Genomic DNA, 10,529 nt, shown 5'->3' with positions numbered 1-10,529 from the left:
TTGGGCTCTTGAGAAGAATGAATTAGTGTACAAATGAATCTGTTTGTCAGTTTGCCTTTCTGTTTATACTGATAAGATTTATGGATAAGCTCACTCTTATGGGCATCGTGCATTAAACAAAGTAGAATAATCAGTTTGTCATGACTTTTATAGCGGCGTATATAATTCCAAAACACTCATGAGCAATCACTCGTGCAAAACAAAAGGAAAACAAAAACAAATCCAAACAATTATGATTTGTTTGAGAGCCTAAGGTTACCCTCTCATATTGTATGCATCCTTTCAAATGTGAAATTACTTGAAGTGCAATCAAAGCAATAAGTCTAACAGGAAACAGATCACACTCCTCTAGAACAAAAGGCTGTTGTGCTCTTTGACACGGTAGTAAGCAAAATTAAGAAGATTTGCTGTGCCATTAACATGAAACCAGCTGTAACTGTTAGACATGTGGGGAGGAGCCCGAGGCAACATAAGATACAACAACCTTCCTAAAGACATTCACTACAACTTGGACCTCAATTCAAGTTATTATGACCGTAAAATCCAGCATTACGTTAGCATATCATCACTACATCGCCACCTTTTGGCATACATGATAACTCTGTTTTCAATTATTCTCCAATTCATTATTATAAAAATGAATTTTTCACACTATTGAATTATTTTGTGTTCACTTCAAAACCATCTGAATAACTGAAGAGTATTTACATTTGTAATTTAAATTTAAATTCATCTCTGTATTCCCCAGTAAATAGTACTGTCTTAAAACAAGTACTTGACCAAATGGTCTCGACCAGTCATATAGATAAAGATTCAAGATTATCTCCAGGACTTAAGAAGTCTCTTGAATTAAACTAGGACAGTCCAGTTGACTTAAGTATTGGGCCAGATACCAATACCAGTATCAGTTTCAGTGTATCCCTAGTTCCAGTCAGTGAACCATAGAGTGGAATCTCAAGTTAAGGTCAGATGAGAAAAGAGTGTGATGTGAGGTCACGTGTTCAAGTACGAGGCCAAGTCATTTCAGAAGAGTTTCACACCAGTCAGCTGGTTACTGGGTCAGAGAACAAGTCACTAAAACTTTTGGGACTTTTGTCTCTAAGGTTAAGGTTAACACGTCTTGAACAAAGACAAAAAAAAAAAAAAACAGGAACTCTGTTGTTGGTCAATCAAACATCTGAGGAAGTTAGCCAACAACACTGACAGCACCCAGCAGAACTAGAACTGATCAGGCTGGGGGGTCAGTCGGTACTTTTAATGCCATTAGTAATGGGACGAGAGAGAGAGAGAAAGAGAGAGAGGGAGTCCCTGCGTCAGTGAAAGGGATTGAAGCACACACTGGTTGGCCTGTCTTCCACAGTGACTTCAGTGGCCTTGTTCCACTCTGTGAAGTTCATCAGAGTTCATCTTTTTGTTACTGCTGAGCTGAGGCTGCTCACTGTCCTCATCCTTGTCTCCCTCATCTCTCCTCACCCCCGTTCCTCCCCACGCCTGCGTCTATCAGGAATCCCTTGGGGGTAAAAACTGCCTACACACACACCACTTCCTGCCCCTGCCTGTCCCCCACTGGCCTCACTGTGCCTCACCCTCTGGTCTCTGAGTACAGCCTCTTTTTGGTGATGTCACTGTAGGGGAGTTCAGCCTTAGTGAGTGTGTGTGTGTGTGTGTGTCTATGCTTGTCATTGAAAAGGGGCCTGTATGTGTTTGTGTGTGTCAGTGACAGAGGGACAAGAGAGGTAAAGAGGGGGGTAAAGGTAAAGAGAGTAGAAGAGAGAGGTAGAAAGAGAGAGAGAGGATCGACAGACAGTAGAAAGAAAGGCAGGAGTGTCAGGTTTCCCTTTTCAATTCAGAGGCACTCCTTGGTTTTAATCTAGAAAAAAGGGTGAAAAAAGCAGGAAAGAAGAGGAGATAGCTGGGAACTTGAGCCAGTGACAGCTGCTTTTTGTCCCTTCCCTCCTCACCCTTCTTTCTTTTGTTTTTGCCTCCCTCTTTTTTTTTCTTTACAGTTTAAAACCCCAGCCAAAAAAAGACAGCAGCTGAGAGCAATTTTTTTTTACAGTATGTTATCAGGCAGAAAAAAATACTTCTGTCTTCTGTAATCTGTCTTCTTTCCACTGATGATAGCATTTACTTCTCGAATAATGTTTTTCGCTCTTCCTGTTACGTTTGACTTACCACATCCTGGTTGTGAATTCAAATACCAACCAGAGTGTCTGCAGTTTTTTTTCTTGTCAGCTTTTACTTTACTCACACGAGAGACATATATTTTTCTCACAGTGCCAGCCTAAGTGGGCACACATACCGATCGTACGACAAAAAGATCTATATAATCATGGTAGGCTACTGTCCAATTTGTGGGAAGCCAGTCTACTTTGGTAAGTGTGACGTCTCTTTATTCACCCAGTAGTTTGCATTTCCCTGCTTGGTATTTATCAAATGGCTCAATTTTCATTCTTTCTTGAGTTCTTTTTTTTTCATGCATTAAATACATAAAACATAAATCATCACAATTGATATACTAGTGGAGTTTGGTTGGATGATAAAAAAAGTAAAAAAATATCTCCGACACCGTGAGACCTAAAATGACTGTTGTCCAAAAACAGTGAATATGGAAAAACATGATAATATAATTGTACGATTTTTTAAAATAAATTATTTATTCAAAATTGTATCCAATAACTAAAAGTGCCTTTCCATTTTTTATATTAAAAAATGTTCAATTTCAGGTGTGGTGAGGTTAAGATTGTTTGGACATGAACTTAGGAGTAATAATAGATATACTGGAGAAAAGTATACTGGCAAATGAAGCTGCTAAGCGAGAGGAAAGAGCAAGACCTCAGAGAAGAAAGACCTCAAGGATGTATGGACGGGGGGACATGGAGATGGTTGGGGCAAGGGAGAGGCTGAGGTGGGGGCAGATGATCCGCTGTGGCGACTCCTAAGGGGGAGCTGCTGACACAAGGAGAAGAAGTGATGTAGAATTTTTGTTGTATCCCATTAATATGTAATGTATCTGTGTAATACAGTGTTTGAATAAATCCTACAAGAACTAGGCCATTTCTACTATGCTTATTTGGCCCTGCGCTTTGTCTGCTGTGTTGAAAAATCATCTTTACTCTAAAAAAAGACCTTGTTACCCATTTTGATGTGTGCTATAAAAAGAGGTAGGTTTAATTGGAGGACAAAAAAGACTATCCTTTTCCCTTTGCCTCTCGTTCTCTCTTTCTGGCTTTCTGCTTCTCTTTCAAGCACACACAAAGCACATGCACGTATCCCTGATAACAACAGGATGTGGCTCTAGCCAAACTTGCATGCACACGGCTCTCTGGGTTTCCTCCTCACCTTCTGTCTCTTTTTGTGAAGTCCTATCCCACACTCCGACTTTACTGTTAGATTCACAACAGCACTCGAAGCCACTATTCAAGTCTACTTGAATAGCTGTTCTTTTGCTGCTAGTTTTACTTTCCGATTCAAGTGCCAGCAAAGTTCAAATTCTCCGGTGTGACCTGGCCTACTTACCTCTTTTTCCTCCAACACCCCACTCTCTGGCCTATTTGTGCTGAAGAGAGTGACGGTCTCTATACTGCACCAGAGTCCCAAACCACAAAGTCATTTTTGGATGAAAATGTCCCAAATCAACTGATATCTACGCTGTTAAGGGTAGGGGAGTTTGTACACAGGCTTGAGAATACAAAGAATGTGTGACTCTCAGTTTGCGTGACCCAATATCAGGAAGAAAAAAGCCAGTTGCTCATTAAAACTGCCCTCATCTTTCTTGGGTCTAGCTGAGAGGAAGAGGTCCCTGGGGAGGGACTACCACCCCCTGTGTCTGAAGTGTCATGTTTGCAACAGACAGCTCACAGCTGGACAGCACGCCGAGGTACAGTATATGAGGACAAAGGCAACAGAAACCCATGCAGCATCTAAATAAATGATTTGAAGTGACTAAACGTGTCTGGTTAATTGTGTTCCAGCATGACGAGAAGCCGTACTGTTCATACTGCTACATAAAGGAGTTTGGGCCAAGAGGTAACACACGCACACAGTCTATAGGTTTGAGTACTAGTGGTATATACTGTATATATAAACAAAAAATATCCCTTCCTCAGCAGTACCGACACAGGCTGTTGTAGACCTATGACACAGATCAGTATGTTATCTAAGTGTGGGGTGGCACTGTAACTACTTATCGAGATAGACAAGGCATTGTTACACTGTGATCGAATGAATAATTTCTTGTTGGTTCGGTGATGTTACTGCAGCAGGGACATTACCTAGTGCTGTAATATATCACAGATTGGATTAATGTGCACATTTCTTTCCCTCTTTTGACAGGCAACAGGTGACATTTCCTTCTGCAGGAACCAGACCTATGGATGGGTGTATGGAGAACATGTTATTTTTATTGTTTTTATTGATGACAACATTAATTATGTAATAGGTTGCAAGGACCACTGAGTGTCAAATGAATGTGTTCATGATGTTACATTCGAGACAATTATACTGTAGAATAATAAATGCAGATGTATGTGGTTGGACAGTGTTTCGATATGTTGAGTCTTTGAGAAGAGATTTGTTTTCACCTGTCAATCCAACAGCAGTTTGGGTGGAATTTATTCAACACTACCCCAAACACCAAACACAGCACATACTATACATAACTCTGTTTTAAAAGTAGATATGTATTCATAATTTGACAAAAAGCCTGACATGAAACACCTGGTAATAACCAGTTACAGTAAACAGGTAAACTCTCCAACAGTAGCTTTGTTAAGAGACATGCCGGCGTTAGATTCAGATGTCATGTTTTATCATTTACTTTCATCTAAAGTGGCCTGGAATGGACACATTTGGCATTGTGGTTCATTTAAAAAAAACCATTGTCATGTATATAGTATTACTATACATGACTTATTCCATTCAACCTGAGGTGAAGTTGGTTCTAGGGCTCTCTCTGCACTGATCAAGCAAACAGAATAGCAGGAAGGGAGGGAGCAACTATGGAGCGGGGCAGTTGCTGCAGGTGGAATGAACTAATCTTACTCCTACAGAATGTAATGCAGCTGAAGTGAAGACTTTGGTTTGCCCTCTCTCCCTGACCCACACAAATACACAGATAGGCAGAAAAGGAAAAGAGAGAAAGAGAGAGAGAAAAAGACAGAGTTGGAGAGAGAGAGAGTGAGACAGATGCTAATGTACATCCCTGTAAAGTGTCATAAGTCACACACACATTGACATGTGACAGTGACATTTCTGGTTTTGTCCTTGAAAACGTCAGGATGAAGAAATTGTAGGTGAAGAAAAATAAGGGAAGAAATTGAGAAGGAACGCTGATGGACAATTGAAAAGCTACCTGATTGGATTAAACGAACATCCTGCAGCTTGTCTGTGAACCTGTCCATCTTCCTCTCAAGCTCTCAAATCCTTCCTTCATCCTCCTCCCACCTTCACTCCCCTCCCGCTCCCTACTGTCTCCTTCACCCCCTAACCCCCTACCTTGATAGATCACATCACGGCTGTGATACCAGCTGGCTGGCTGCTCATTTGCATGTGTTTCAGCTACTCCCTTATTAGAGAGCCGAGGTGGTGAAGAGGGGGCCGTGTTATAGGCGGAGAGAGGCTGAGGGTTAAGGGGGAGCGTGGCGCTGTGCAGACTGCTGGGTGATTGAGGGCTACTGAGAGAATAGAAAGAAAAAAGAAAGACCATTAATTTACAGGCGAGAAATGGAAAGCGTTGAAAAAGTAAAGTACAGGAATAGAAAATTACTGCATTAGGTGTGGCAAAGTTAAACGCAGAGGTTATTTGGACTGCATTAACACACTTTGGATATGACCTAAAAATGTGAGCCAATTAAAACCGATCATTATGTTATCACAGCACTAAAAGGACTTTTTCTTTTGTAATTTTATGTATTAAATTATGTATTAAATGTAGAAGTTGCCTGTGTTGAGGCAAAGAATTGCACATGTATTGGAGATTATAAAAGAAGAACATAATTATTAAAGATACCTTTGGTTGATATGGAACAACACTAAGAATGGTACGTTGGAATGTATACACAGAAGAGATAAGAACAAGCGCAAGTAATGAGGTAGAGGGAGCAAGATAAGTGTGGTGGGTAGAGTTAGATAGAACAGGTAGGTAAATATGGGGTGTCCGAGGGTTAGAAAGTTGAGGCGCACATTTGCGTAAGAAAATGCTTGGGTGGCATGTGGGTATGTATGTATGTTTGTATTTATGTATTGAGAAATAAATAAATAAATAGATAAATAATAAATAAATAAAAAGACACAGACAGATAGATATTGGGAAGGAAAACGAGAATCGCTATTCAGTTCACGGGAAGTAAGAGAGTATTCATTAAATTTTAACCTTTACAGATGCTATCCACATACGCACCTCGATCGACATCTTGTGGCGACAAAATATCTGCTCCGTATCTTTCAAAAGGCACGCAGTTGGGCCACCAAATGGACAGTGAATACATCATTCATAGTCACGTAACAGTGAGCGTTCTCGAATGTTTCGTCTGACTTTTACAGTTATTTAATTTATTCTTTTTTATTTAACATGTGTAGAAATATGAGCATCACTATATGACTATTGTTCAAATATATTAGAGTGACATTTCCACTTACACATTAAAGACAAATTAGCACGGATATAGTTGAAAGCTAAAAATTCCAAACTTCCGTAAGAGCACCCGAAGGCAGCCCAATTGGCCAATGCGGTTATTATCAATGCGCATGCTCAGACTAACAAGGAAGCAGAACGAACCAGAAGGATTATGAGGATTCATCGATAAGGGAAAGCTGCAGCTTTCGAAAAATTTACTGTTTCGGTCTTTAAAATGGAAATCTAACAAGTTATAGGGTAACCTGTGTGAATTATTAAAATAAAGGTATTCAGGCACAATGATGTCAGAATGCGACCCGACAGAGACACAGCCCTGCGAGAACGTCGGAGGGATATTGACGTCAGAGCCGGAATCCAACTTTCAGTCCACGGACACTGCAAACGCGTTATTTGACAGTAACCGGACAGTGTTGGGGCTTACGGCAACCCCCGGAGTTGCTGTCCGTATTTCGGACTCTCGTGAAAGCGTTCTTACAGAGCTGGAGACAGAGGGCTCCGGCGAAGAGACGCTGCTCTTACCGTGTTTAACTGCAGGCTCGTCATCACCGCGTAGCGTGAAAGAGAAGTGGAGCAAGCGGAGCAGACACAGCTCCTCATCGGATAAAGACACCTTAGCCTCTCCAGGTAAATATTTTAGGTTAAGGCCTTACACTCTGTCAGATTAGAGGATTTAACCTCTAATCCGACATAGTGTTGGATATATGGGGCAGTTAGGTCAGGGTACACGAATGCACTGAGGCTATGTCTTCACCATTAATACCGGCAGATGTGGAGATAACAGCTAATGCAACGTAGTCAAAACAGACAGCTTCATGGTGGCATGACAGGAAACCAAAATTACTAGAGGAGAACGTCTGTCAAGCGGTGCAGATCTTTGAAACCTCCCTTATATCCGTGGAAACAGGACAAATTAATTTTGTTGAGATACAAAATATTTTCTTTTTTTTTCCTCTAATGACCGAAATGGCTTGTTTTGTTCAAGCATTATACATTGAAATATTTAAATAGATATTGTTGAGTTGTTTTTAATTGGCCATACATCTGGTAATGTTGATTTGACACATTCTAAATAGAGCTGCTAAGTCACTGGGTTTTATATAAACAGTGTCCGTTCTTTAGAGATAGTGCCTGTACCACAGCAGTGTCTAAAAGTCCAACCATCAATATATCAGTTATGTCAATAACCAGTGAGTGACGATGAAAGTTTCAACCCCTGTTTGCTGAAGACACTGAGATCAAGTTGTGTTTACCAGGCAGCTGATGTAATTGTTATCAGTCTGCACTGATGATGTGGCAATTGAACCTGGAACTAGAAACCTGACTAGTTACTAATTGTTCTGGGTGGAAAGATCAATCAAAGGTGTAGAGTTTGCGTAAGGTTGTACTAAAATAAAGGCAGATATACTGCAGAATTTACTATGATGTTTTAAATGTCTCTGTGTACAGTAGCTCAGCTGTTTTTGACTAATTTGCACAGAGGCCGTCTGGGAGAATTTAAAACAGGAACTTTTGGGGGGAAATGAAGTACCAGAAGAAACTCCATTTTCTAAGTAAATTCCCTTTGAACGTATAGGTTGATGTGAAAATTAGGCTACTTCACAGTTGATAATGGGTACAATGCTGTTTTAAAAAACACTGTCTTTTCAATTCACTCAAATGATGTGGTTCAGTAGCAAGTTTAAAATAATAATGGCATGCTGTTCACATAAAAAAGTAAATATTGTTGTTGTCACCTGGCATCGAACCTGCCATGTTAGAATTGACCAAAAACTTACCAAACACATTCTTGCTTCAGTTCGATAATTATCTTTAATTTAAGTATATCATTTGTTGTTGTCATGTTGCACCATGACAATACGAATAAATGCACAGTGTTTCTGTGTTGTTTGCCCAGCTAGATTAAAGAGCAGCTCAACAGGCAAAGCGAATCAATTGGCCAGTTTGTATGTTGTTTTATCAAGGTTAAATATCTAGGACACAGCTGGCCCGTGAGACTGAAATCGCAGGTGTTAGTGTCCTTTCAGAATAATAGTGCTAGGTTTTAGTTACAACACAGTTTGCATTGTAATGTGGGACTTGTTTCTGAAAGCCTTTGTTTGAGCCAAGCAATTTTTTAGTTTTACCAATCCTACCTTTGTCTGGCCGAAGGACTTTGCTTACGGTAAATTCAATGTTTTTTACTGAGGACTCTCATCAATGCCAATATTTAATTGTAATTAATTTTATGATTGTCCATTAGGAATGTTATGCGAATCTGCTAAAAATCCATACAAATGTGTGACCATTCACGTTGGTTAAAATAAAAATGAGTTGAGCATAAAGGTGTATAGAGTAGGCTGCTAGCTCAAAAAGGAAGTGGTCATACCATGAGACCACACACTCTAGTACAGTAGATGGCGATATGCGCCTAAAAACATTGGTTGTGACCCACTGTTAAATCAAAATGCCAGGTCTCTACGTAGCCTAAGTGACAGCACAAAATATTCTCCAGGATAACCTCAATTAGTATTGAATACTAAACTATTAGCACTTGGAGCATGTTGAGGTATGTGGGGAGATTTTCAAATTAATTATTTGTGGTTTGTTATAAATCTTATGAGTTTGGACAGTAGCACTGTTGGTATGTTTGTGTTGTTCTGGATGGAGTTTATGTTTAAAAAAACAAAAACAAGATGCAGTATAATCCCTAATTAAAGAGCGCTCCCTTTTTGACACTAACAGCAAATTCCAGCAGTACCACCTGTCAGTTTTTTAACTGTCATATGTTTAAAAGAGAAATGAATTTATCCATCATTTGGCTAAACTCTGTATTATCACATGAACATTGGTAGCCCTATTTTTAACTTTTCATCACATCACTGTGTTGCCGCACATCAGAGATATCAAATAGCTTAACCTCCAAATAGTGCAGAACAAGAGCTGCTAATGGCTCCAAATGAGGTTCTCCTTCTGTGTGGTCTCATTCTCCTCAGCAGTATTATTGAGAGCACCATGTGTACTACAGGTCAGCAGGTCCAGAGTACTCTGTGGGAGCTGCTCTCCAGCCACTTTACTGACCATCCAGGGCCTTGAGAGAGGCACATTAAATATGGATAAGGCCACCACCCCAGAAAACAGACAGACAGAACAACCAGTATTACAATACTGCAAGAGGATATGCAGTAGAGCAAAACTGGTATTTGTTTTCTGTTCGATTCTCTACAGGAAGTGAAGAAAAGGGAAGTATTAAATGAGTTATACTGCAGGTGTCACATTGATGTTGTCATTGACTGAACCAGCAGTTCATCTGTATATCTTTTATGGAAGTCAAATAATGACTTGAATGGATGATTTGAAATTTATGATGATATATCAGCAAATATGTATGAGCAAACACTCACACAATACAATATTACTGTTGTGATCTACAGAAAAACATTCTACACTTGGATTTACGTTTATATTTCACTGTCATCTGTTGAGCTGATTCTGGGACGATTCTGGGACTTGACCTGTCTGTGGGAAAGATTTTTAGTTTCCCTGATCCTGATTGTTGAAGACCATAGGAAAAAAACCCAAAACTCTCCACATGTTCCGCAAGACACCATTGGTGCAATCAGCTACTGTATTATAAATCAGATTGAAAAAAAGATGTAATCATTTGACTAAAACTAATTTCTACAGTTAGGACATCAGTCTGGTTTTTAAAACAGGGTGAGTGAGGCCAAGTAGGAAAAACTGCCAGAAAACGACATTAATTCTTCATGCATTCCACGTGATCAGATCTGTTAGGCATCACGTGAATATTGAATCTGACAAGAGCCATTGTATTAACTTAATGCACAAATTGTGTGACTAATGGGGAGATATGTCAGCAATTTGATGCATTTTAATTCTTGGATGGATTGAGAGT

At 39.8% G+C, this 10,529-nt stretch overlaps 2 protein-coding genes across 2 annotated transcripts in view; both read left to right on the top strand.

Annotated features, from left to right (window-relative positions):
* Nucleotides 1-1,242: 1,242 nt before the first annotated feature.
* Nucleotides 1,243-4,535, top strand: LOC107989012 (cysteine-rich protein 1). Its single transcript, XM_017035085.2, has 4 exons — nucleotides 1,243-2,375; nucleotides 3,786-3,880; nucleotides 3,975-4,029; nucleotides 4,336-4,535. Exons 1-4 carry the CDS (start codon nucleotides 2,333-2,335, stop codon nucleotides 4,344-4,346), a joined length of 204 nt encoding a protein of 67 aa, XP_016890574.1. The 5' UTR covers nucleotides 1,243-2,332; the 3' UTR covers nucleotides 4,347-4,535.
* Nucleotides 4,536-6,757: 2,222 nt separating this feature from the next.
* The window catches only part of pi4k2b (phosphatidylinositol 4-kinase type 2 beta), a 12,287-nt gene continuing 8,515 nt past the window's right edge, over nucleotides 6,758-10,529 (top strand). Inside the window, exon 1 of the mRNA XM_008317609.3 lies at nucleotides 6,758-7,261. Coding sequence (XP_008315831.1) covers nucleotides 6,916-7,261 — 346 coding nt within the window. The 5' untranslated portion in view covers nucleotides 6,758-6,915. The remainder of the gene's footprint in view (nucleotides 7,262-10,529) is intronic.

Source organism: Cynoglossus semilaevis, chromosome 9 (assembly GCF_000523025.1).
Source record: "Cynoglossus semilaevis isolate Cse_v1.0 chromosome 9, Cse_v1.0, whole genome shotgun sequence".
In the NCBI taxonomy this organism is placed as follows: Eukaryota; Metazoa; Chordata; class Actinopteri; order Pleuronectiformes; family Cynoglossidae; genus Cynoglossus; species Cynoglossus semilaevis.
Note: the sequence above shows the minus strand (reverse complement) of the source record. Positions and strands in the feature narration are given on the sequence as shown.

Bases quoted from the DNA above. Each gene is read 5' to 3' on its own strand.
- LOC107989012 (XM_017035085.2), top strand. From the start codon at position 2,333: ATGGTAGGCTACTGTCCAATTTGTGGGAAGCCAGTCTACTTTG. The intron at 2,376-3,785 runs GTAAGTGTGACG...TCTTGGGTCTAG, and splicing joins TGGGAAGCCAGTCTACTTTG to CTGAGAGGAAGAGGTCCCTG. The intron at 3,881-3,974 runs GTACAGTATATG...ATTGTGTTCCAG, and splicing joins CAGCTGGACAGCACGCCGAG to CATGACGAGAAGCCGTACTG.